This window comes from Agelaius phoeniceus, chromosome 24 (genome assembly GCF_051311805.1).
Source record: "Agelaius phoeniceus isolate bAgePho1 chromosome 24, bAgePho1.hap1, whole genome shotgun sequence".
Classification (NCBI taxonomy): domain Eukaryota; kingdom Metazoa; phylum Chordata; class Aves; order Passeriformes; family Icteridae; genus Agelaius; species Agelaius phoeniceus.
In genome coordinates this window covers 1,034,135-1,062,128 of record NC_135288.1, presented here as the reverse complement: position 1 = coordinate 1,062,128, position 27,994 = coordinate 1,034,135, and the positions used below count along the sequence as shown (strand labels likewise).

Sequence of the window (27,994 nt, the reverse complement as noted above, 5' to 3'; positions counted from 1 at the left end):
GAGGGTTCATGCCTCTGTTGTGGTGAGGTACAAAATACCAGAAAGTGACCTCTGGGAGAAGGAAGGTCACCTGCAGAGCCCTGGGGCTGTCACAGCCTCAGCTCAGAGCAGGGCTGGGCCACCCCAAAGGAGGAACCAGAGGATCACAGAAGGGTTTGGTGAGAAAGGACCTTAAAGATCATCTCATTCCCACCCCCTGCCCTCAGGGTTATCAGCACCTTCCACATGGAACCACAGAATGTCCTGAGCTGGAAGGGACCCACCAGGACCCTCCAGTGCAGCTCCTGGCCCTGCACAGAACCCCAACAGTCCCCCCTGTGCCTGCAGTGCTGCCCAAACCCTCCTGGGGCTGTGGCAGCCTCGGGGTCGTGCCCATCCCTGGGGAGCCTGGACAGTGCCTGCACCCTCTGGGGGATGTCTGGGTGATATCCTCAAACCATCTCTGCCTACCTGCAGCCAGTGTCACCATCATATTTTCTGAAAAATCTCTTTGCCCAGGATTCTTCTCCTGGGAAGCTGAGAAGCCTCAGAGAAAAATGAAAACAATATGATCTCATTTGCTTCTCCTGTGTTTTGGAATGTGGTTTGGACATTCTTTACCAGCTGGTCATTGTTTGGTTGGTTTCATGGGAATTGTTTTGACTTAATGATCAATCAGGGTCAGGCTGTGTCAAGGCTCTGGAAAGAATCACGAGTTTTTCATTATTATCTTTTAGCCTGCTCTCTGTATCCTTTCTCTATTCTTTAGCATAGTTTTAGTATAGCATTCTAGAATAGAATAGAATAGAATAGAATAGAATAGAATAGAATAGAATAGAATAGAAGCCTTCTAAGAACATGGAGTCAGATTCATCAATTCCTCCCTTTGACGAGGGACCCTGAAAATACCACACAGCCAGAGGAGTATTCGCCATAGTTAGTTCATAAAGATTTCTGAAATTGTGATTGTGAGACCAAAGTGAAATTACAAGTGGGAAATTGTGGGAATTTCTGCCACAACCTGCTGTTGTTTTATCTCTGTGGTGAACCACATAAACAACAGCAAAGAGATGCTTATGCCATATTCATCCAAACCACCCAAACACCTGAAACAGCATTTTCTTTGTCTTCAAGATACTATATTTGCATACATTTACATGAATTTACAGTTTTTATACACATTTATCTCCACAAACAAAAGATTTAAAAAATATATTTACTACAGTATCTCATGGTGTAGGTAAAAAATTGAGTTTGTTCTCAGCTTCCAAATGAAAAATAAGGATCAGAAAATACTTTCCAGTTGTTCAAATAAAATAAGCATTAGTAAAATACAGCCTAAACAAAGCAAGAAAAATACATCCTTATGCAACACAATTGAAATTTCCTATTTTAGTAAGCTTGGCTCTGTTGCCTCAGTACCTTTTCTTTTCTAATATTACAGAAAAAAAAAATAGGCACAGATGGCTCCTGAATTTCCATTGTAATAAATCAGGAGAAAAGACATCACTGTAAACACTTCTGTGGTAGATTTTTTCCATGTGCAAAACAGGAAAATCCAGCCTTGCAGGACACACAATCAAAGGACTCCTCACAATTAACAATCTCCTGTAATTTGTTTGGGGTTCCACCATCCAAATTGTCTCTCTGAGAACCAGGGGAGCTGTGGCTGCCCCATTCCTGGAAGTGTCCTGGACCTTGGAGCAACCTGGGATAGTGGAAGGTGTCCCTGCCCATGGACACCTCTACAACAGATGGAAAAGTGAATTTGTTAAGGTTTGTCAGTTATAAAAAAATAAAAAGCCAATTGGGAATCCCTTCCCAGGTGCTGAGCTGTTATAAATCTTCTGAAAGACGTGAGTCAAAACTGCAAAAAAAAAAAAACCATTATGAAAGACAACTGGCAGTGGGAGGTGTTGGGGCTCTGTGATCATGGACACAGCTCCCAAACCACCATGTCCCAAAGTGGGCTGAGAAATCCCCAGAGTTGCTTTGCCCATGGGGACAGCACAGTCTCTTGGACAGAAATTGGAGCTGCAGGAATTGCTTTGCCAGTATTTTGGGTACAGGGAGTCATAACAAATCTATTTTGTTACTCAGGAATCCTGTATTTTTCCTGCTCACTTTTTAAATTAAGAACTTTTAGGGAAATGCATGATTTTGCCAGAAATGTCAAAGTTTGTCCCGGATCCATGATGAATAATAGGGAATATAAATAGGGAAAATAAATAGGGAAATATAGGGAAAATATAATAGGGAAAATAAATAGAATTGTACAGAATGCCAGAATGACTTTGGTTGGAAGGGACCTTTAAGCCCATCCATTTCCACCCCCTGGGACACTTGGCCCCAGTGCCTCTCAGTCCTGACCAGGAGGATGAATCCAGGTCAGATCTTGTGGCCTTGATCTCCTCTCCACAAGAGCTCAGCTGCTCTGCACTGGGCACACTTTGGGTGCTGGGTTACTGACTGAAAGGGATTTGCATTTCTCTGAAACAAAATTTATGGGAAGTTTATGGTCCCTTTCAGAAAATATCTGATATTTTTCAATCAAGGCAAAGCAGCAATTAAAGGGGGTGGACACTTTTGTACTGCACTCCTGATGTTTTGATGTTTTGATGTTTTGCAGAGGTCACACTGCTCCCACTAATCTTCCTTTGTGGATGGGAACGGGGCCAGTTCTGGTTCATTTATTGTGCTGTGTATTTTTTAAAGCTGAATTGTTTATTGTGCATCGGATTTTAATTTGCTTAGTGGTTTCCTGGGATTCTGAGTTACATTATTTGTCGGGAAAAGGACTTTGTAAAATTATAACTGCTGGGCCCAGTGGAGTCCCTGATGTAGCACTTCAGTGCTGATATGCAGAGATTAGAAAATAATCAATCAATGCTCAAACAGAGCATTGTGAGGTGTGAGGATTTCCTCAAAGCAACTGGTATAGGAAGGAATTTCTTAGGGAGAAACTGCAGATAGCTGTGAAAGGCTGAAATCTCCAGCCCAGTCTTCAGCTGCTGCATTGTGTCTCCCTAGATGACTTCAATGTCTGCACCAAAGCTGGGCAGAGAAATCCTCCCAACAAGCAGCAGGTCAGGAGTTCCTGTGGTCTCTTACCTCAAAAAATACATTCCACAGAGGTAATTTAGTGCTGGAGAATTTTCTAGGACAAGATGGAAATGAGAAAGAGTCTGAGAAAAATTCAGTCTTCAATATCTTGTTGGGTGAAGGGAGCCTGTGGGGCTGAGTGGAGACTTGTCCCAGGGACTGTGTTGCACAGAAATTGAGGAATTTCAAAGTTTGCTGCTGACTTCTGAGGTCACCACTCAAATTCTGAGTCTGCTGAGGACCAACAGAAACCCTGGCATCTCAAAAGAGCATCCCCTCTGAGCTTCCCCCACATCTAACCATACTGCTAATTTTATATTTTTGGTAACAAAAGCCCCTTGAGCAGAGCAGCAGCAGTGTCACAGAGGAGCCCTGGTGTGGCTGTGAGCACTTTGCACACCCTGAGTCTTCCTGTGAGGGTCTCCAGGGTGGTTGCTGCCCTTAGAGGCATCTCTGTGCTCACCACTCAGCCCCTGCTCCTCTCAGGCCTGCTGGCACTGCCAGCCCCTCTCCCATACCTTGTGCTCAAATATTCTTCTCTTTTTACTTTTTCCTCCTCCCTTTCACCCTCCATTGATGGAACCCCCAGTTTTTATTGGATTAGTGTGTTGTTCCAAGCATTCCTTTATTCTCAGAGGGCTCCAGGGCCATCCTTGCAGATGGTCACAGTGTCACAGCCACACCTCAGCACACAGTGACTCAATCCCATCACAGGAGTTGTCTGATGTGCCCTGCCCTTGCGTGAGGGGGAACTGCTGATTGCACCCATGACTGTTTTGAGCATTTGTTTTCTGCACCAGGGAGCCCTGGGTGGCTTCCAGGACATGCAGCGTGGCCTGGCTTGCTTCCATCCTGCTCATGTTCCAGGCTATTGGAGCAGCAGATTAAATCCCAGCTGCACTTGGGCAGGAGCACTCGGTGGTGCCCTCTCCCCCCGTGCCTGTGAATCTCCTTGGCTCAGATTCCTTCTCTTCCCAGCTCCTCAGGGGCTTCTGCACTCCCTGAACCTGCTCCTGCTCTGGGAGCCCTGAGCTCACACCCCACACGAGCTCCTGCTCTCTGCCAGCAGCAGCACAGCTCCCAGGGCAGGGCATCACTCTGAGGACACCCCAATCACCTCACAGGAACCTCACTCTTTGTTTCAGACATGAGTGGGGTGTCAGGACAGATGGGTGTTGTGTTACCTGAGCTTCCCTCAAGCCCATGCTAGAAAAGGATAAAGACAAAATTCCTGATGCTGAAATCACTGACTCCTGGATGAATTAAATGCTCTGCCATGAATGGCTTCCCACTGCCAGAGGGCAGGGTTAGGTGGGACATTGGGAAGGAATTCCTGGCTGTGAGGGTGGGCAGGCCCTGGCACAGGGTGCCCAGAGCAGCTGTGGCTGCCCCTTCTCTGGAAATGTCCAAGGCCAGGCTGGATGGGGCTTGGAGCAGCCTGGGACAGTGGGAGGTGTCCCTGGCTGTGGCAGGGGGTGGAACTGGATGAGTTCTAAGGTCCTTTCCCACCAAAACTATTCCATGTGCTGTGATTCTCTAGATCAGCCAGCGTTGGCTGTGAATATCCAGGAAGGTTTCCATCCTGGGAGCCATCCCATAATCTGTGCACATCCTTTTTGGGGACACCTCCCATTTTTGAATTTTCTGTCATGGCAAACAGTGGCCATTACCCCAGTGAAGCCCAGCCCCTCCTGACTCCAAGTCAGTCAGGACATCTCAGCAGATACAGGACTTCATGTAGCATCACATGGCACAAGGAAGGCTCAGACTGAGATCTGACATCTTCCAGCTTGGACAAGCAAAAGGGAAGCTGGAGGCTCCTTTTATTTCCTTATCTCTTTATTTTTTCATCTTTGTTGCTCTCCAAAGCCCCTTGATTGGTCTTTTCCCCACTTCCCCAGATAAGTCTTTGTAGACTTGTGTAGTCCTTCAATGCTCTTCCCCTGTGTCCCACAGTGTGTCCCACCCTCCAGCCAGTAACTCCCATTAGTGTGTGAGGTGTTCCAGGGACATTTTATGTCCCACTTTGTCCCAGATTTCCTGGCAGGCACCAGGGAACCAGCATGGTGCTAAGTGATCAGAGGCTTTTCTGCATCCTCACAGGGAAGGGGCACTGAGGTGCAATGGCAGGAGGGGACCCAGAGTGACACCCCTGAGGGGCTTCATCTCTTACAATAAACACAGTGCCAGCAGATTTTTGGGAGTGATGGGGCTGAACCCAAACCAACAGCAACTAAACACTCTGGCCAAGAGAACTGACACTGGAATGGTGAATATTTCCCCAGTTTTACCAGCTCCCCACGTGGAGCTGTGGCAGCTTTCTTCCACAATTTGTGGGAAACAGCCTATTTGTCACCCTGGAACTGACCTGCTCTTCCCAGCAGAGCTCATTTCTCCCAGTTTGGGGGCTGCAGGGCAAAATATTTTCCAATTGCCTGTTTGGGAGCACTTTGCTCTCATCTTTCAGATTTTTTATTTAACCAAGTGCTTTTCTTACATCTTCATCAGTATATCTGATAATTAGCTGAAAGTGATTGGAAATTGTGGCTGGACATTTTTATATTCAGCTCCCTCTCGTGCTCATTCCATCCTCCTGCTGACTCCTCTCTTCCCATGTTTTTCCACAACCTTTTGCCAGCAGGATGTTCTCACATCTCACCCATGGTGCTCAGGTGGAGCTGAAATTAAACGAAATGTGCCTGCCCATCCCTAGCAGAAATATCACTCCTTGGAGGAATAAATTGGGAACTAAACAGGAGCTGCTGCCAGGCAGAGCTGGCACCAACCCACAATCCTGATAATTGGGTTTGCATCGGGAATGGCTGCCAGGGGAGGCTCAGCACCTGCCCAGAGCAGCTACAGCCAGAGCACGAGTGGGAAGGAGGGGGAGAAGATTCTTACCCTGTGCTATGGCACTGGGCAGCACCTGGGCTGAAGAGAACAGAGTGGGAATGACAGGGAAGTGTGGGAGACAAAGATGCCAGAATCAATTAGGTGGGAAAAGACCTTTGAGATCATTGAGTCCAACCTCTGACCTGACACCACGTTGTCACCCAGAGCATGGCACTGAGAAGGACTGTGTGACATCCCTGGGAGAGGCTGCATGGCACAGGTCACTTCAGACTTGCAAGCTCCACCCAAATTCCTTCCACGAAGTTTGGAGGAGCAGCAGGACTGTCCTGATGTGTAAGTGTTCTGGCTTGTGATAATCTTTGTGTCTTGGCTTGGAGTGAATGCCCAGAGTCCTCAAAATCCCATGAAGCCAGGAACCTTTGTGTGTGCAATGGGCAGGTCTGGGACACTCCCAAGTGTCCATGGTAAATAATTAGACCCTTAATTACAGGTTGCACACACCATCTCAGTGATAGCTTGTGACTATACTTCAACTATGCTGTATTCCCTCAATTCCTGTTTGTATCTGCAAAAGGGCCTGGAATCCTGCCCAGGGGAGAAAGATTTTTTTTCTTTCTGTTTTTATGTCTTTGAGTTTTTCTGGGCATGAAACATCAATTTACTTTTATTGTTTTTTCGTAATTTTTTGTCAGCTTGGCTAGTGCTGGAGACTGTAATATAACTGCATTTCAGCTCTGCCTGTGCAATAATTCTACCTGGACCATTAAAACCAAATTTGCTCATTAGCCATGAGGGGCTGGGGTGGGTGTGCCAGAGCACTGCATGTTGAGGAAAAAGCACTTTTCAGGACAGTGGGTGGATAATGTGAATAATGTGAATTTGTGGGATATAATGTGAATTTCCACTTCAGGCTCTGAGAGGAAAGGGATGAAAGGTGAGGGCTCCATGGGCTGGAGGTACAGGGAGCTTGGAGCAGTGAGGGCTGGGGATAAGTGGGACACAACTGCAAAAGAGAATGAGAGCAAAGTCCTCATAAATGAGATGTAGTTGCAAGAAAGAATGGGAGCACAGCCATCCCTTTATGCATATCAGATATCAGAGTGATCCTCACCTGAGCTGATACTGCTGAAGGCAGAGTCCTTGCAAAGGGGAAGAAGTCATCATAAACAATATCAGGTTAGAATGGGACCTTGTTGTGTTTTGAGCTGTTACTGTGACCCTCATGTCTTCAGGGCAATGGTGGTGAGCAAGTTGAGAACTTGTCCTTACCTGAGAGCAGGTTCTGGAAGTGTTTCCCTTCCAGCTGAAGAGGTGCTCATGACAGATGGGCCTGGGTTCATCCCCGCCAGCTGGGGGCCGGGGATTTGTAGAGTGTGATTCATCAATTTATCCCAATTTTACCCTTTGACGTGAGAGGAATCCACTCTGCTGACTGGAGTCATTAAAACTCACTAAGAAAGGAGTTCAAAGGGTTCGAAGTTCTGAGATGTAGGTGTTTATATTTTGCCAGATTATTCTCATTCTTAGTGGTCCAGAGTCTTCTAACTTGTAGAGTAACTACAGTTTAAGGGACACTGTTACAATATTATGTGGTTTCATTACTGCTCCTTAGGGCAGAATTTGGTCTCTTAAACCAATAAAGTGAATTTTGTTTTTGTCTGGTTTTGATGCTGGGAATGTTAATGAAGCATTTTCTATTTGTTCGGTTCCCCGATGAGTAATTCTGAAAACATTTTTAAGCCCTGTGTTTCTATAGGCTGTTACAAACACATTGAGTCACTTTTTAAAGCACAGATTCAGTGAAATGTGAGCAGATGGGCAGAGTTTGCATGTTTGTTGTACGGATTGTGGAGCCAGTCTCTGACACGGGTGAAATAACAGTGGGATATTTTTAAATTCAGCAGCAAGCATACACAAAACCTTATTCATAGTGGTAACTTAGATTCTGTAAAAGTTCAAGAAAAAAAAGGCAAATTCACACAGAGCTGTTAGAGCTGGTGTAAAACACCTGCTAATTGAGTCAGGTCACCCCTTTCACCCCCTGACCCCTCCCTCCCAGTGGCAGAGCAGGCTCTGCTCTTCTCAGGATGCTGCTTTGGCACCAAATTACAAAAAGACGTTTGGACTGAGGATTGTGACTCTGGCTGCTCTCCATGACTGAGTGGACTACCCCAGAACTCCACCTTTTCCTGTCTGCCATGCATGGCCTCTCCCAAATCCCCTGGACAGATCTTTCCAGGTCCCTTTTTGCCCCTCTGTGCCACACCGAGTTCCTGTTCACCTTCTCAGGGTGACCCAGGCTTTGGTGAGATAAGCTTTGCTATTTGACTCAGGAGTGGTAAAGAACATGATTTGCTGTCAATGAGAATGAATTAGAGCCCCCAAAAGTTGGTGAACAGGTGTAAGGGTGACTCACTAGAAAAGACTTCTTGGCATCTGTGTTTCTGATGGAAAACTAAAACATCCCCAGCTTTCCATCATCACACAGATGGAGGTTGTCCAGTGTGGTGTATCCTGGCCAGTGAGTGACATGGGATATAAATCCTAATTTTTCTTGGAAGCTTTTGTGGGTAAACAATCACTTCTTTTGTTTCAAAGCAAGAAGGACAGCCCCTCACTGGCTCATAGCCCTCACTCAAAAGAACCAGCATTGGACCACTCCAGGATCTTAGAATAAGACATCCCATCCCATGGGCTTGTCTGTGTCAGGAGTGTCATGGCAGTGATATTGTCCTCAGGAAATCAGCACCAAATGTACCTGCACTCATCCCTCTGGGTGTGACCACACAGGACAGTGGCATTTCCACAGGATTTATTGCTGTTGCTAGAGCCCAGACTAAATATTGAACATACGGCATTGTACAAGGTATGAGATGTGATCTTCTACAAAGTCCAGGGGAAATCAACACAGCAGCAGCTCTGTAAGGCAAGGTTTGCATGGTTCCAGGTGCTGATCAGGGAACTGAAATTATCTGAGAAATGGCAGGGAATTTCTGAGCCTTCAGTGATGATCTCTTCATTCAAAACTGAAGCTGAAGAACAGCCCACAGAGTGAAAGCACTGAGAGAACCAGAGAGAAGGGATTAGAGGGTTTTTTTCTCATCCTCTGAGACATATCCACATCCAAGAGTCTGTGTGGACCAGCAGCAGCAGGATATTGCTCTGCAAGAGGATACACCTCATACCAGAACATGCACTTGGAAGGGTCTTTGATTGTGCAAGTTTCTATAAGACCTTGTGCAGTGCCCCTGTCACATTTCCCTCTGGATTTCCATGCTGTGCAGCCTCTGCTATGCCCTGCAGTTTGGATATGCTCTTTAAGGTCAGAACTATCCTGCCCTGCCCCTCTGCTTGCTTTTATTTCAGCTCCACCCAGGGCTGAAACCATAAAATTCCCTAATTTTGGAGAGGCATAGAGGAGCCAGGACTGTGCAGTTGTGATGGTCCTGTCTGTCCTCATGTCTGACATTGTCCTCATCACAGAGAGGTGGTGTTGGCCATTGACAGCACAGAACCATTGATTTACTGAAGCTGGAACAGATCTTCAAGGTCATTGAGTCCAACTGTTCCTCCACCACTGCCAGGGCCACCTCTACACATGACCCCAGGTGCCACATTCACACATCTTTTGAACACCTCCAGAGATGGTAGCTCTACCACTGCCCCATTCTAATTCCAACACTCTTTCTGAGAAAAACATTTCCAAATATCCAACCTACATTTCTGTTGGTGCAACTTGAGGGTGCTTCCTCTCCTCCTGTCCCTGTTCCCTGGGAGCAGAGCCTGAACCCCCGGATGTCCCCTCCTGTTAGGAGTTGTGCAGAGCCACAAGGTCCCCCCTGAGCCTCCTTTTCTCCAGGCTGAGCCCTTTCCCAGCTCCCTCAGCTGCTCCTGGTGTCCCAGACCCTTTCCCAGCTCTATTCCCTTCTCTGGACACACTCCAGCCCCTCAATGGGGCTTTCCTGTCATGAGGAGCCCAGAACTGACCTAGGATTCAAGGTGGGGCCTCAGCAGTGCCCAGCACAGGGGGACAATCACTGCCCTGGTCCTGTGGTCGCACCATGGCTGGGACAGGCCAGGTGCTGTTTGTTTTCTTGGCCACCTGGGCACACCTGTGCTCATGTTCAGCCACTGTCACCAGCACCTCCTGGGCAGGAGTCCAGGCACTCTGCCCATACCTGGAGCACTGCCTGGGGTTGGTGTGACCCATTTCGCTGTCCTGCCTGCCTTGGCATGGCGTGGGCACAGGAAGAGATAACAAAATGCACCAGTGACTCTGCAGGTGCAGGGGCACTGTCACCAAGGTGGTGCTCCCCAGGCTGATGCACTTTCCCCCAGATCTTCACTCCCAGCTGCAGAAACCCAGTGGGTACGTTTGTATCCAGACATCCTGCCCAAAACATACCGAAGTGTTCCCATGATTCCTGAATTTCCACACCATGGTCACACACTTTCCTGGATATTGACACCATTACAGAGCTGAGTCCAGCTGGAACACCCCACCTTATGTTCCTGTGCCCCTACGCCCAGCAGTGAGCTTCAGCTTCTACACTGTTCCCACATCCTTTGAAGGACCAGCCAAGGAGCCAAGACAGAACCACACTGCTCTGCACTTTTAAAAGTTTATGATCCAGGAAAGAAACAGACCCTCACTCCCCAGGGATCCCAAGCAGGGCCTGGTGTCAGACTGGCGCCATTTTTTAGCACGTAATGCTTTCGGCAAACCCAGGTAAGGGATCTTGTTTGTGATAGACAGGCTCTTGAAAAGCCCTGGAAAAATCCTTAGACTGCCAAAGAGACATTTTCTGAGAGAACCAGGGAGTTCTCAGCCCTTTGATGATAGTAGTTGATCACCACAGTAGTCATCAAACAGATAAAATAAGAGTGGACACTTTAGTGCCTAGCTTTTTTTATGGCATCCAAACACATCCATCCAGCACATTCCCATTTCTTTTTCCTGCAGGTGTGTCCAGGTGCCAGCAGGCCTGCTGTGCACTGCTGGGAGCCAATGACAAGTCATTAAAGTAATCTTAAAAATGGGAAGGATTTATTTGGCAAAAGAGTCATTTGCCTCCATCCTTCCCTTTTGAATGGCATCCACAATGCCACAGAGGCAGGAGAGTCTGGTAAGACACAGATTTGGAGCCAGCTCCCAGGAGTGGAGGGAAGAGCATGGAATGTTTAGCTGTAGAACACGGGCTTGCGCAGGACACGCACCACGTTGTAGGTGTTCAGGCCCGGGGCATCAAAGCCAGGGGACAAACCCTTGCGGTCAAAGGGGTAGAAGTTAAAGAGCTGCCCATTCTGTGTCTCCAGTGAGATGGAGGCAGAGCCCAGGTGCAGAACACATGGGAACTCCTTGTCAAAAACGACTTGGAAAACGCGATCTTCCAGGTGGTGGAGCTTGATTGTCCGATACTTTTCAGGGATCAGCTCTTCCACGTGAGGCCCAAACTGCTGCATGAGCAGCACCCCACCAATTCCAACTTTGATCTCATAGAAAGTCAGGTTGGAATAGGTGTAGTAGCCAACATAAGGGATTGGGTTTGGAGGAGGAACCAAGCTTTTGTCAGCCTCTCTGAATGCTGTTTCCATGGCAGGGATGAGATACTCGTATGTCTGAGTCACAATGTCCCCACCCTGTGGTCTGGGCCCTGCCATCAGCACAATGAAGCTCAGGCGGAGCTTGGGGATGAGAGAGAAGGTTGCTGAGTAACCATCAAGGTCCCCATCCTTCCTGATGACATCATATCCCAACTGCTCGTTGATCTCCCAGGGTGTGCCTGTCTTGTTAGCAAAGTAATCCACAGAGCATTTCAGCAGGGGTGTCAGCATCGTCTTCACCGTGTCGGGCTCGAGCAGCCGGCGGTGGTAAGTGCCCAGGAAGACCATGGCCAGCTTGGCCAGGTCGGCAGCCGTGGAGTACATCTGGCCAGAGGGCCGGTACCAGCCCAGGTCGTAGAGCGGGGCTGGCTGCTGGCTGCCGTAGAAGCCCACGGCCATCTGGGAGCGGACGGGCGCCGTGATGTCGAAGCCCGTGTCCTCCATGCCCAGGCGCTCCAGGATGTTCTCCGAGATCCAGCGCTGGTACTGCCCATCGGCCGCGTGCTCAGCCAGCACGTGGGCCATCAGGGAGAAGGCCAGGTTGCTGTAGTGGCATCTGGAAGGAAGAGGAATATATTGGGATTAGCTGTTCATCAGTGATATGCAAAATCAGTGGCTGGGTCTCTCTTCTTTAGGGAAAAATTCACATTTTATGGAATGGCAGATGAAGGGGAGACAGAGAAATATCACCGGCTGGGGGCTATGTACAAGTCATGAACAGGATGGGACTGCTGAGGGACGTGCCTTGAGCTGTTTTATTTTCCAGAATCAGTCTCATTACATGGTGATGACAATGGGAAGATGCCAGCAGTTCACATCCCAGGCAGCAGACCAAGAACTTAATGTTACAACTTACTTTAAAAGTTTTTGATCCATCACACAAACCAAAAGCATATTGACAGTAGTTCCATCCAACCACTATAAGCACAGGTACCTTTGATTAAAACAATGCTTGCTTATTTTGAATACAATACCTGCTTGTAAGCCTTAAAACACAATGCACAGAGCTCCATTATTAAGCTTAAAACTTCCAAATATCTTGCTAGATATATTTTTCTGCAGCTTAGGGAGTTATTCTAGACAACCGTTAATACACAGACCATTGTTCTATTTGTCCTTGCTTTTCTACTTTTTCCATAATTTTTCTGCTGACCTATCTCATGGCTACTGCTTAGCTCTAAACATAGTTCTGCTGTCTCTGAAGCCTGCCTTTTCCAGCTTTCCCAAAACCCTCTGATTTTATGGATTCCCACAAGAAAAGCTGCATGTTGTTGCCATGATTTGTTGTTAAATCAAGAAAGAGAAATGTTTTACGGGAACATCAGCAGAGCTGTTTAACCCTGATGTACAGAGAGAGCAGTAGATGGAAAAGAAACAACTCCTCTATATTTGCATAGCCTGACTTGCTGTTTATAATTGTTCACCATCCATTATTTTTAAGAGCAGCATGGGGAGTTCCAGGTGCTCACCTTAAAGGTCTCAAAATCCTGCATAAACCTCTTTGGGGATTTGCCATGGGATAATCACTTAGATACCTAAGCTACCTTAAGATGGTAAAAGCACTTAAAGAGCACTTAAAAGCCCACAAAGCAGCATCCAGCAATGTGGAATCATTAAAGAAACTTGAGTATGCCAGTCTTTAATAACCATCAAGTGATTTATGTCTTCAGAGTTGAATGAAGTTTAATGGCATGAAAACATGAAGGGGCATTTTTTAAAAACGCATTTTCAAAATTCATTAAATTTTCAACCCTGTTGGTTTTTTTAATTGTGTGGAGCCACACATCTCATTGAGACCTATTTAGATCATAAATTTGGTACCACTTCAACCTTTTCCAGCCCATTTAGTTGAATAAAAGCATGGTGAGCATATATATTCTTACCCTAAGAACAATCACATTCTGTATGTAAAACCTTGTATCTGAAATGGAGCTGAATTTCAACACAGAAAAATATGTTAAAACATCTGTATCAGTGAATGTGAACTTCCTTTGGGAAGAATTATCTGTTAGCTGGGAAGCATAACCAGGAACAAGGAGAGAGAGTGAAAACTACCAACATATCAATTAATAAGAAATTGAGAGACTGTGAGGGGATGTCCTTATTTATCTTCAGGGGGATCATAAAATAAAGATACCAATGGAGATAAGTTACAATTAAGATAAAAATCCAAAGAAGATGATGGTATTAAAATCCAAAAATCCTTTAAGGAATATCTGTTGTAGCCTCCTACATGACATGGGACAGAACTAACAAAAGTGAGTGGTAGATCCTCAGCCATCCTGGGTAAATTATTTCAGGGTGTAATTAATTACCAAACAATTTTGCAGCCTTAGAAAGTTTCTTCCCAGTTAGTTTGAATCCTTTCCCTCATCTGTTGTCCACTGGATCCTGTTGAAGGTTGTGGGGAAGTGTCCAAGGCTGGGTTGGACAGGGCTTAGAGCAACCTGGGATAGTGGAAGGTGTCCCTGCCCATGGCAGAGGGCGGGAGAAAAATTATCTTTAAGGTCCTTTCCAACCCAAATCAGTCTGGGATTCTATGATTTCATTATATTTTTGAGTGGTTGCAACCCAGGTAACAGACTTTTAACAGGATACAGGAATTGAAACAAGCATTCATAGACCTTTTTGATAATTTAGAGACACACAACTCACCCCAGGCATGATTTTACCTGAAACCTGTGGTGATTTAAACCATTTAAAACAAAGTCCCTTTCCACTTTTGAAAACCTGCATCATTTAAGGTTCATAAAGTGAACTATAGTAGTTTAATTTGGCTCATCTAGGCTTAAAACACCAAACCCAACCCTGACACCCCCAACAGGCTTTTTCCCAGCCACTGCCAGGAGTGTGGGGAGATGGCTGAAGCTCCCTTTGGGAATAGCTGCCTTTATCCACCAGCCATGGAGGCTGGGGATGGGGCTGAGGGTGGGGAACCCTGATCCAGTCCAAAAGCTCCTAAAGGAACGTGTCTGACCTGGTTCCTGGGTCAGCCACCAGGACGTCGTCTTTGAGCAGCGTGAGGGCATCCTGAGTGCTGCCCTTCCAGAGCAGGCTGGTGGATCGCAGCCTCCTGGGCAGACCTGGGCCACAGAGAGAGAGAAATCATGAAAATGATGCCTCTGGTGAGGACAGAACAAAGGCAAGATTCAATGGCAAAATAGAAGCACCAGTGGTGGACATGAAAGCTCTGGAAACACAGCCAGGAGCTGCTCCTGCTGGGCTGCAGGACATGGCATCAAGGACTCCTGACTGCAGGACATGGCATCAAGTCATGGATCCTGACTCTGCCTTACATAGGTCCAGCCAACATCAACTCTGGGCTGCTGCATCTCAGTGAAAACACCTTGAGGAATGATGGAAATTATCCTGGATCTCCAAGTGTGGTTTGGAAGAGAGGGGCAAATGGGGTGTTAGGATATCCCTGTATTTCCACGTGACTGCATTCCCTGGTCTTCAAATGTGTGTAACAGCTCCTTTTAACAGGATTTCATTCTTTACACTTCACCACAGAAGGCCTAAGCTTCTCTGGAAAACTCCAGGCTTGGCCTAAAATATTTTTATCTTCCCCCTCATCTTTAGTATCATTTATTCAGGGTTTCTGAACGTAAAAAACCAGGCCTCTTGCCACTTTTAATTATTCAGGGTTTCTAAATGCAGAAAATACCAAGTTCTTTTCATTCCCCACTGAACATGGATTCCCTAAAATTTTTTGGTCAGTACTTTTTAATCACCAAGCTCCTCTGCACAGGATCTATGGCTTGCCTAGGCCAGAACTTGGATAACTTTTGGAATGGAATCCTTGCTGCCATTTGCAATGGGCTTCAATGTGGATGTTTGGGAGGAAATTGGGAAATGTATGTTTTTGACAGAAAAATGACTCACAATCGTGTGCTCAGTGATCATGTCTTAATCATGGATTCACTACGATTGGAAAAGCCCTCCAGGATCATGGAATCCAACCATTAACCCAGCACTGTCCTCTCCACCACGAACCCATGTCCCCAAGTGCCACTTCTCACATTTTTTTAATGCCATCCAGAATGGTGACTCCACTACTTCCCTGAGCAATTTTTGCCAATGCTTTACAACCCTTCCTCTGAAAATTTGTTTCCTAATATGTGATCTAAGCATCCCTTGGTGGAACTTGAGGCCTTTTCCTCTTGTCCTGCATCCTGGAAAGGCTCAATGAAGCCCCATTCTTTTTTGGCAGCAACACTTGTTTTTCTCAGCTGGCCTGAACTTGGCATTTGAGCTGGAGTGAGAGCACTGTTCTGCCCCCTGCTCTGGGGTTATTTGTGCAGCTGCACGAACAGATAAGAGATGCAGACGTCTTCCAGTGGACAATGGGCTCCTTCATTATGTACTTGCCCCAGTGACAGCAAAGAAAATGTTGAAGCAGTGGGAGAGTTCACCAGCTCTGTGACAGCAGTGCAGTGTCTCCTTGAGGTTCATTGGAAATGATAAACCAGAGCATAAAATAATCCAGAGTCATTGATTTCTACCTCATGGGCTGCTAATTGAAGTGACAAGCACGTTGTTAATAATTTACAATCACATCCCATCCTGTCATTCGTGTGGACTGGAAAATCACGGTCTTAACAAGCTGGAGCTTCCCTCCAGCAACGGGCCCATCGAGGGCTGAGGAGAAAAACCTTTGGAGTTACTTCTGTAATATGCAATGGAGAGACCAGATAATGAGGATCTATTACAGATCAGTTTCACTGGAAGAATTTAGATGAAAACCACTTTACAATGTGTCATGCAGTGGCTTTGATCCCAGTGCTAAGCAGAACTTATTCCTTTTTGGGGTTTGACACACAGCAAATGGAAAGTGGAACTGGAACATTCCTTTGATTTGCAGTTGGGATTTTGAAACTGTACACCTCCTTCTGCTGAATTGTCAGGGTCCAAGGGTTGGTGTGTCCTCTGGGGGTGCTCTGGGAAATTTGGGCCACATTCTAAAATCCAAAAATACACAGGAGCATAAAAGGAGCTGAGCAGGGGCACAAATCTAACACAGTGATGGAAGCAATGGAAGGGCTGCACAGTACAAGCAATTATGCCACAACCAGGTACTCTCTTGACTAATGCTCCTTACAACATTTCTGGGGTGCACGTCACACCTCCTTGGGTGACAGGAGCAGTCAGAGCAGCTTCAGGTGCTCAGGATAGTCAGAGGGGACCAGGCAGAATTGGTTCCCCTGAAGACAACATCAGGCTGGATGGAGCCACACCTTGTCTGCAGGGAGAGGGGCTGGGCAGGGATGTGGCCACTGGCCACTTTGGGTTGTTTATCTGCTTCTTTCCAGGTTTCAGTATCATTCCATTTTGGGGAGCCCTCATTTTCATATTGGCTTTCTTCAGATGATGCCGTACCCCATCCTGAGGTCCTGCAAGTTGCAGCCGTGGTATTTTGATTTTAGGTCCTAATTTTAGGGCATTTATTCTAATCAAGAAAAATGCAAGTGTTACAGAGATTGACCAAAATACCACATGTGATATCAATCTCTTTGGCCATTACTTTTTGTAATCCCTCGGTCAAGTATTAGCAGCTTTGTTTCAGAGAAAGGGTAAAGTTCTTAGTGCTGTGAGCTCCTTCTCCCTTGATGTATGAGTTCCCCAATTCTAAAGGTAGCAGCAGATTAACACTTCTCTGACAGCAAATGCCAAGCTATAAATAGCTCAGGAATCCCGGATCAGGAACCACACTGACAGCTAAATTTAGCTCAGCAATCAAGGTCTTTCTATTCAAAGCAAAGGGATTTGACCCTCAACTCTACATCTCAGAAAAATGAGAGTGCTCAGGGCTGGAGTACAAAATACTCTTGTGCAATTGGAACCTGATTTCAAGTCATGGTAGTGAGGAAAAAGGAATCTGTGTTCACCTGAAAGGAATCTGTGTTCACCTTGCAGAGGAAAAAACCTCATCTCAGCCCCTTTCCTGGCAGGTGTCCTGGACAAGAGTTCCCTTGGAGCACTCCATGACATTGCTGACACCCGGCTTCCCAGAGCCCTGCCTGATCCCTGGGAAATGCACAGTGCAGGGTCCAGACTGGGAAACAGCCTCCCAGCAGCTCCTTTGTATTCCTGGAATATGGTCTGCTCTCTCTGAGGTGTCTTTCCAGGGCAGAGAGGCCCAGGGACACTCAGGGAGCTGCCTCACCTGAGAGCTGACTGGCCATTCTGCGCAGGGTGACCAGGGATGGCTTCAGGGGCACCGAGCCTTTTTCCAAAAACACCAGGCCATCTGCTGTGTATCTCTGCTCTGAGTCCTTGAGCCTCCCCAGAGGGTTCTTGATAACGAAGTTCTGGGCATAACGCTCCAAGGGGTCATCAAGGGATGTGACTTTTCCTTCCTCCCACATCTTGTACAACATAATGGTGGGGAAGATCTTGGAGACACTGGCAATTCTGTTAGGGAAGAAACATTTGGAGAAATTTAGCATTAAGAAGCCCATGAATCAAGAGGAAAGAAGAGATCACTGTGATTTTACGTGTTACACCTTTTCTCATTCCAGAGGGAATGGCTAAAATACAGGTAGGAAGTTTGAATTAATATCCTTAAAAGTGAATCTTTATAGGCTGCAACATAACCTCTGAATGTCTCCAGCAGTGCAGTGGGCTGCTGATCTCTTTCTATTCACTTGGCATTTATAAAAAGACATAAATAGTAAATTACTGGTTAGTAAATACCATAAACACTCTCATGTAGTTTATTGGAATTTTAAGGTTAAAATCACAGAATCATTTAGGTTGGAAAAGACCTTTCAGATCATTGAGTTGGATCATTTACCCAGAGCTCCCAAACTGTCCCTAAATGCCAGATTTCTATAGTTTTTGTGGGCATCCAGGCCGTCCCTGTGGCGCAATTGGTCAGCGCGTTCGGCTGTTAACCGAGAGGTTGGTGGTTCGAGCCCACCCAGGGACGTGGCCCTGACTCCTGCCCCAAGGCAGGGGGTTGGAACCTGGCCTTGAATGTCCCTTCTCAACCCAGATAATTCAATGGAGGAAAAATAGCAGCAGATCATTTTTCCATTATACAGTTGGGGATAAGAAACAGATAATCCCAGCTGCTGAAACTGTCCAAAATTGTTCATTCCGAGGACAAAAGTCTATGCTCAGAGCACAGCCTATGTTTCTTAGATAACACGGAACAATTCACTGAAAATTGCACTTTAGAGGAAGGAAGCGTTTCCTTCATCTTGGTTTTTTTGGTTTTTAGCACACATTAAGAACTTTATTCTGTCTTAACCTAAAAAATAACAGCCAATATGAATTTGACTTCACTGGAACAATAAATAAACTTATGGGTCTGCTTTATGCATTCTGCAGATATTCATCCCAAACATCAGTTTTTCCTTAACCATCATTTATTATTATTTTTTTGAATCCTGTGGCACTGTCTTTTCTCTGCTCTCCAAATCTGTGCCAGCTCTTGGTCTTCAGGTTTGTGCCCTGGACATGAAGCCATTCCCATGTAAGGAACAGCATGTTTTCAGGTTCTTTAGGGTCATTGCTATTCCAATTTAAAATATTGCCAGAATTAAATGAAAAAATACATAAATGAATCCAAAGTAACTCAGTAAGCCACCAGCATGTAATAATCTGGGAATTCTCTTTGTCCCACAAAGATCCATTATAAGCCAGCAGAGTTTCCTGTGTGGACCTGCAGTTTGTGATGGTGTCTCTATTGCAGGTGCCTGTCACCATCATATTTTCTGGAAAAATCCCCTTGTCGAGGATTCTTCTCCTGGGAAGCTGAAAAGCCTCAGAGAAAAAGAAAAACAATATTATCTCATTTGCTTCTCCTGTGTTTTGCTGCTTTGGAATGTGGTTTGTTGATTGTTTATCCAACAGGTGACTGTTTCGTTGGTTTCTGCTGTGAATTATTTTGACTTATTGGCCAATTATGGCCAAGCTGTGTCAGACTCTGGAGAGAGAGTCATGAGTTTCATTATCTTTTATCCTTCTGTAAGTATCCTTTCTATATTCTTTAGTATAGTTGATTATATTTTAGTTTAATATTCTTTTTTTATAGTCTCATAAAAAAATTACAAATTAGCCTTCAGAGAACATGGAGTCAGATGCATCATTCCTCCCTGCCATGGGGGTCCCTGTAAATCCAAGAGGCAGCAGCTCTCCATAGGTGTGTTTGCCCTTTCCTGGCTCTCACACGGTGCCAGGTGCCTCACCTGTAGATGGTGTACTCGTTGGGCGCCCCCGAGGCAGGGTCGGAGGCGTTCCTCTTGCCGAAGTTGCCCGTCCAGAGCACGGTGTCGTTGTAGATGGCGATGGCCGACATGGCCGGGAGCCCGGAGCTGTGCATCTTCTGCCGCAGCATCTGGTCCACCTGGGCAGAGAGGGAAACCATGAGCTCCCAAAACAAGAGTCTTACAATGCATCCACTCTGTACCAAGCAATAGAAGGCTCAGATCACCCACCCTCATCACTCCCAAGCACTCGAGAGTGATCCTATGAACGGTGTTCTGGAAAAAAATGTATTTTAACTGTTTATCTGTTTCTTCTAGAATTGCTTCTGTTGAATTATCCCATGTCCTTTTTCAGTCTACATATCCACTGTGTAGATGAATGTGGTGCTTATGCTTGTAATATTTATGACTAAAACCAAATATCAACATGTAATAATTGCAATTTCTTCTTTTAAAATTTGTATTCTACACATCTGTTCTTTGCACTGGTATTTTAGGGTAAAAGATGTATGAGAAAAAGGTTTTTCAGATATCCCATGACACTTCCCATGCCATGAAACACTCTAGAGCTTGGGCTCTTATTTTTTCTCTTTCATTCATGAATGGGACAGAACTGCTGGGATACGTTCCTTGAGCTTTATTTGCAGCATCAGCCGCATTACATGGCTGAGACAATACAAAGATGGCAAAGCTCACATACAGCCAGCAACAACCAAAGATTTCTTTGTTATAGGACTTTCTAGCCAATAGCATATTGCTAAAGCTTACAGACAATTGTTTCAGCCAATTACTAAAAGTACACATACACCTACTTCACAAAATGCTTGCTTGTCTTCTTTCTATTAACAATACACAATGCTCCATTACTAAGCTTAAATCCTTCTACTGTCTTGCTAAACATACTTTCCTACAGTCTTGAGGTCTATCTTAACCAAACCTAAGATTCAAGCTATTGTTTAGTGTCCTTGCTTGCTATACAATTTTAACTTTTTCTACTTTCAGACTTTACAGCTACAACTTAACTCTAAGTTTTCTGTTCTTTCTATTTCTAAAGCCTACTCTTCCCAGTTTTCTAGAAACCTTTTTCCTTTACTATTTCCCACAGGCTTCTGTTTAAACCACAACCTGAGAAACAGCTCTGAGCAGCTGAAGGGCTGTGATTGCTCCTGGCTCCCTGTTGTACCAGGGCTGTGCAGAACTCTTCACTGAGCTGTACAGAGCTCCTCATCAGCTCTGCACCCACCTCCTGCAAGCAGAATGCATCAGTCTTGTCCTTTTGGGACTTTTTCAAAGCTATGTCATCATCTTGCACACATCATTTGCATTTTCAGGCACACGTTTTGTTTTGCACACCATGATTAAGACATAAGAAATGCACTTCCAGACCCAGAATGTGAGGTAAGAAAAGCCAAACTGAGTCATGTCCTTGGGATCTCTTCACTGAATGGCCAGGGGAAGTGCACTGAGAGCAGGGTTAGATGGGATATTGGGAAGGAATTGTTCCCTGGGAGGGTGGGCAGGCCCTGGCACAGGGTGCCCAGAGCAGCTGTGGCTGCCCCTGGATCCCTGGCAGTGCCCAAGGCCAGGCTGGATGGGGCTGGGAGCAGCCTGGGACAGTGGAAAGTGTCCCTGCCATGGCAGGGGTGGCACTGGGTGAGCTTTGAGGTCTCTTCCAACCCTTGTCAGTCTAAGATTCATGTCAACAATCATGGTCCTCCTTTTCTCAGAGTCTGACCTTTAGACCTGCCTGGACCTGCAGACAGGCAGAGACTTCATAAAAGTGGATGTGAAGTGGTGGGAATTTAAATTCAGTGTGGATAAAGCCATGTGTGTGCAGGGAAACTGCCCAAACCTAGTCCTGAGCTCTCAGCAGCGGGACCTCAGGGCTGTGGTGGATGTTCCTATGGAAACATTTGCTCAGTGCCTTAAGGCAGAAAAAAAGGCAAATAAAATAGGAGGCATTATTAGAGAAGTAACATAAAATACAACAGAAAACATATTTTTTTCACTGTATAAATCCCTGATTCACTTGCACGTTGAATATTGTTTACAGTGCTGATTGCCCTCTACTTGTGAGAAGGAGACAAGTGAGAGACCACGTGAGAGGGGCTAAAAATAAGGAATGTCCTGTCAGAGCATGATTATTCTTATGGTCCAGACAGTCAGAGCAATGCTGCAGTACTTCCTCAGAGCTCATGGAGCCTGCCAGAAGTTCAGGCAGTGCTAAAATGTCAGATCCATCTCATACTGAGAATATCATGATGGTGTATCACACCCTCTTCCAGACAGATGCAGACCTTCCCCTTCCCTTTTCCTCTTCCCCTTCCCCTTCCCCTTCCCTTTCCCCTTCCTCCTTCCTTTCCCCTCCACTCCCTTCCCTGGAATTATGTATAAGCATCTTTTTAATTTTTAAACAGGGCTGTGGGGAAAGCCAGCAAAGAAAGAAAATTTGGTCCTGGCTGATGAATTGGAACCAGAGAGCACCTGAGCCAGGTACTCTCCAGTTCATGAGGGCTGCCTAATACTGGACCAGATGCAAAGAGCCATTATTTTTTGCTGGTGGAAGCTCACCATACCTTCTGATGGACCAGTGATGATGTTTGTCCATCCCAGCTCACCCTCTGGGCAAGAGAACTGCTCTCTGAAGGAGTTCACACACCCATCTCTAGGTTTGCATGTTCTCCCCCTCCTCAATTCCCCACCTCCTTCCCCAGGATGGCAAAATCCTCCATCTCCCCTGGAGAAGAGCAGCCCAGAGCTGTTTGTCCCTCTGCTCCCTCCTCCCCACAGACCTTCTCCAGTGCTTCCTTCAGGATGGGGAGGGGGTGGTCCAGTGGCACTGGCTCAGGGTAGCGGGGACACATCTGCACAGCTTCTGACCTCACCTCCATCACGGATGGATCTGGAAAACAGTCCAGGGTGACACAGGTGACCTCAGCATGGGCAAGCTTGAACCTCACCCAGCAACCCCCATGAGCTTTCTTGCTTGTGTTGGCCTAAGGGATATTTCTGTACAGGGAAAGGACATTGCTGAATTATTTCTGTCTGATGTAAAACAGGGCTGGCAGGGCACTGTGCCCTGTTATTGCTTATTCCAACATGGGATGGACACAGGATGTACTTCAACTAACTCTGCAACGTGGGACAGTAAAGAACTGGGGCTGCAGAAGACTCTGGAGTGCCTGGCAGTGGGTTTAGCCCCCTGGAAGGGCCTGCCCATGTCTAAAGGAAAGTGTGAGCTGGGGTTCAGGACAGCAGTGGCAAAGAGTCATCCCTGTATCATAACCTCAGAAATGGGGCCAGGAGTGACCTGTGAGTGCCACCTGAAATCCAGCATTACCACACTTGGTAGGCCCCACACCCACTCCATTGTCTCCTGAATCAGCTGCATCCTCCATATCCCACAGACAACTTAAATTTTTGTGGCCAGCAAAGATCTTTAAACTTTGAGAGAGATGGGACCTCCCTTACTTGGAGGCACTATTTTCCCAGCTGATCCCAAGATGTTCATAAATACAGATACCCTGCTCTGACAGCTGGGGACAAAATACCACCTTCTTGCAGGTGAACATGAAGCATTAGAAATTTGGATTAGGAGAGAAATGGAAATCTTGGAGATGGACAGGCATGGATACACACAGCCTACAGGCAGTCCGGTACTCTGAGATAAAAATGTGTAGTTTGAAACCTTCTCAACCCTTGGTCGCTGAAATACTTGTAGCACCTTCATAGTGGATTTTATGACAACTTTCAGCTACTTAAAACTCTGATCCATTGACACTGTGTATATTCAATCCTTGTTCATGCAGTGCCTTGAGTGGATCAGTTGAGTTTCCTATAATCAACAGAAGAAGCCATGGAGATGCTCCATGGGCTGGAGCCCCTCTGGAGCCAGGCTGGGAGAGTTGGGGGTGTTCTCCTGGAGAAGAGAAGGATCCAGGGAGACTTTAGAGTCCCTCCCAGGCCCTAAAGGGGCTCCAGGAAAGCAGGAGAGGGACCTGGGACAAGGGATGTAGTAACAGGACAAGGGGAATGGCTTCCCACTGCCAGAGGGCAGGGATGGATGGGATATTGGGAAGGGATTCCTGGCTGTGAGGGGGGATGCTGAGGCCCTGGCACAGGGTGCCCAGAGAAGCTGTGGCTGCCCCTGGATATGTCCAAGGCCAGGCTGGATGGGGCTTGGAGCAACATGGGATTGTGGAAGATGTTGCTGCCCAAGGCAGGGGTGGAGCAGAACGGGCTTTAAGGTCCCTTCCAGCACAAACCTTTCTATGATTCTGTGATTCCATGAATTCTAGTGTGAACCAGAGGGCTTAAGCCAGGGCAAAGATTTGGGGAACAGGAAAAAGAACAAACCCTGAAGTAGATGGTAAGATATAAAAAAACCTGTTTCTAAACTGGAGTAACTAACTGGAGTAACAACAGGAAAAATAAAAGATAAATAATCTAAAATAAAATGCCTCTTTAGCACTTCAACAGCCCCATCCTATCCAAACCTAGGACAGGAGTGATGGAGCTTCTTTGGACAGCAGCAGAGTGACGTGGTGCCTCCATTGACCCAGCCTTCACCTCCTCTGTGGCCTTGCCTTATTCCTCTCTGGGGAAATTTCTCTTTGGGGGAGTGCTCTTTGGGAAGAAAGCTTTTATTAGTCTTCCAAATCTCTGTGGCACACCATGACCAAGGTTAACCCCCCTACTCACTGGGCTCCACCTTGGGGAGGCTGTACTGCCACAGGAAGCAGCCGGTCATGGCCACGGACAGCAGGAGGAGGAACACGACCAAGACATGGATCCACTTCAGCTCCATGGCAGTGAGCTTGAGGAAGCTCCGGCTGCAGGGTGCCTGCTGGGAATGGAAAAGGAATGGGCTAGGAGAGAGAAAACACCTGCTGGGTCAGCTGGGAGAGAGGCCCCTGTGCTGGAGAACAAAGCTGCTGCAGGGACAGGACTCACCTGGTCTGGTGGAAGTGTCCCTGCCCATGGCATGGGGTAGAATGGGATGAGCTTTAAGGTCTCTTCAACCCAAACTATTCTGGGATAATTTCAGTAACATTCCTGCACCAGGGCAGGGCAGACCAGCCCCTGTTGGGGTAACTGGATCCAGAAATTACTTCCTGACTTTCAGTGAGCTCTGTGGGCCATTAAATCTCCTCCCCTTGCTGGTTCTTGGGGAGCACCAACTACTCCTTTTGCCTTCTCCCTTCCCTGCAGGTGAAGCTCATCATCCCAGCCTGGCAGGAGTCTCAGTTACAGCTCTCACTTCCTCCCTTCTCAATCACCATGACTTATTCCTGGATATCTTTCCAGTCCCTTTTTCCAGAGTCCAGCATCTGTTCATGGCAGCCACCAGCCAGACCATCTGAGCAGATCCAGCTTTTCTAGATGAATGATGGAATTTTTCACTCCGTGCTGCCCTTACCCTTCTCTGTTGTGCCTGTAAATCCCATTCTATCACGTACCATCTGTAAGCTTGGCATTTACAGATGCCATGTTTTGGAAAACTGCCTGATATTTGAGTGTGTGCAGCTCTCACAACACTGGAGACCATCCAGGTTGGTGAGAGAACCAGATCAATGTTGAAGAAAAACAAGGAACAGATGACAAATGAGGAGGTGCCTGAGCCTGAGCTGTGCTCCTTCACTGCCTGCAGGAGGTCAGGAGGGTGCTTTTGAAAGTTTGGCAATTAATGTTATAAAACATATGGCCTGCCATTTGCATCCAATATGCTCCACATTCCTATGCTGTTTCAGGTTGTCTGGACTCACTTGTAGGATAGACAGATTGAAATATTCCCTTTAGATTTCCACACAGCCTTTTTCCCCCCCTGTTTGGAGATACAGGATAGCTCATGCAAAAGCTTCTGCAAACCAACTGAGCCTTGTCACTCACAGCCAGGGAATCTGCAGAGCCTCTCCCAGACTCACACATGGTTCTGTGCATCCAGCTGGGTTTTCCAGCCTTCACTGGAACTCTGAGTTGCAGTTCCACTTTCTGCATAATAACAGAAATATATCATAATTTTTTCTGAAAACCTTCAGCCTGGTCAGGCATTCCTATAGGAATTTCTGAAAGCAGCTTATGTCAGGCTCTTCCATAACATAATTAAAATTCAAGGATGGCTTAAGACTGTGCAGATGCCTGCAGACCCAGTCACACCTGAGCCTGCCTGAGCACTCCAGGTCCCTGTTCCAGCCTGTGACTTGTTTCTAAATAGGGGGATTCCATCCTGACACCAATCCTATCTTTGTTTGGATATAACAACCTCCTTCAGGGCCTTAGCAGGCAGGAGATTCCATCACCCAAGGAAAAGCCTGTGCTGAGATCTCTTTAATCCCCTCACACTGTGGCTCAGCATGTGTTTAAGGATGTCACCCAGAGCTGTTTTCCTACAGCAAGGAGTGGGACAGGGCCCTCTGCCCTGGAGTGCTCATGGGTGACTTCCTTGGATTTAGTCCCATCTTAATAACATTGATTCCTCCACCAATTTTCAGTTCCTCTGAGCATTTTCTTGCCTCTTTCCTTGCTTCACTGAGAAGCCCTGTTTCCTGAGTGCCAAAGAACAAGGGGAGAAGACTATTTTCTGGTCTATTCCCCATCTCATGGACTCCAGAGTCCCTGGGCCACTAACTGAGGACACAAAGATACCGACTTTGATCTCATCTTTAGTCAAACCTATCCTTCTGTCCAAACTCCCCTTTACTTCATGTGGATCATGAGTGCTCTGAAAGGGTTTTTTCCTTCTCTGCCCTGTGATCTGGTGGGAATGCCAAGAAACCCTGGCAATGCCATGGATTAGAGATATGGATCTCCCTTATTGATGGGACATCAGATACCCAAAGGTGTGAGAAATATTCCTCCACCCGGGGAGATGCTGTCCCCTCCAAACTACTTTCCAGGAAAAATACCACTTTTCCCCTGCACCTGGGAGACTGTCAGGCAAGCAGATGGATAGATCCCTGTAAACCCTCCTCACAATAACCACGCCAGGACCTGTCTGGTCTCACCTTCCTCTGGTTTCCCCCTGACTCCTTGTCTCTGTGACTGTCACAGCTCACAGCACAGACACAGCAAGGCAGGGGGAGGGGGACACCGAGCACTTAAACACATGCAAATGAATGCAAACACTTGCAGGAATGAGTGCACACAGCTTCCCATGGGGACAGCCTAGCAGTAGGATACATTTTTTTCCCCAGAGCTTTTCAAAATTAAGATGGGGAGAAAATCTGGGGATTCCCATCGGACCACCCAGGTCACAGTCCTGCCCCACCAGGGTTGCTCAGCCAAGGCACAGCTCAGCAGGGATTAGGGAGAGCCAGAAACACCCCCAGCCCCTCACGTACCACCTCCAGGAGCTGCCTCAGTCCCAAAGGCTGTTGTCCTTCCTCCAGGGGTGTGGGCACTTGAGCAGCCCCATCCTGGCCAGCCTCAGCCCGGGCAGGGGGCAGCAGGAGCCCTGGGCATCTCCCAAAGGCAGCTCTGCCTCACGGGCAGGCGCTGCTCTGGCACCGGCTGGAGCTGCCCCCTTTCTCTCCCCACGGGTCCTGCTCCAGGTTTATCTTCCCAGGAGTCCTGCTCTGGCTTTCCCCATCCATTTGGCCCATCCAGGCCCTCCAGAGAGTGCTGCTGATCTCCCCTGGGAAAGGAGCTTAAGTGACAGGGACAGCATGGCATTTGCACAGGAAAGTGCCTGAGAGATTGGATGTTAATTCTTCCTAATGCTTCTGTGCCATGTGTGTGAATCACAGCTGAAACCAGGAGGGCTTCACCATCTATTTATAGCAGCTTCATCTCCTCCTGACATCTGAACAGGAGGCGATTAAGCAGGAGAGGGCCAGTCCCTGAGTGCCTCCAGCCAGCCTGGGGAGCTGCTCACGGGGAGGGGACACGGAGAGCTAAGCCGGGAGCTCAGGCACTCTCTGGGCTTAATCCTGAACAGCCTCCTGGAGTTCTCCCACAGTGACAGACAAGGGAGTGACTCCCAGCTCCCAGGCTCACAGGACAGAGATGGAGCTGGGATTTCTTCCTCCTTCTCTGCCAGGCACTCTGAAGGATAGTGGGAGGTACATGAGGGCATCCTTACCCGCAGCTGTAACCCCTCCATGGCTGCTCAGGAGGCTCTTCTCATCCCCTGTGCTGCTGGTCCCCACAAATAAAAGGCTTATAAACCCCTGTGATGGAGAGAACACAGTTGGTGCAGGAAAAAAGCAGTCAGAGCAGAGGTAACAAAGCCCAGCTCAGGTAAG

General features: G+C 47.0%; 1 protein-coding gene and 1 non-coding gene across 2 annotated transcripts; one reads left to right on the top strand and one right to left on the bottom strand.

The window, feature by feature from the left end:
* Window positions 1–11,115: 11,115 nt before the first annotated feature.
* Window positions 11,116–27,876, bottom strand: LACTBL1 (lactamase beta like 1). The gene is given in 7 exon segments (XM_054647991.2): window positions 11,116–12,094; window positions 14,516–14,621; window positions 17,705–17,952; window positions 19,734–19,891; window positions 22,544–22,653; window positions 24,453–24,597; window positions 27,832–27,876. Coding segments are annotated over 7 exon segments (1,791 nt in total).
* Window positions 18,396–18,469, top strand: TRNAN-GUU (transfer RNA asparagine (anticodon GUU)). Its single transcript has one exon. It is a non-coding gene; the product is annotated as a tRNA-Asn (tRNA).
* Window positions 27,877–27,994: the final 118 nt, after the last annotated feature.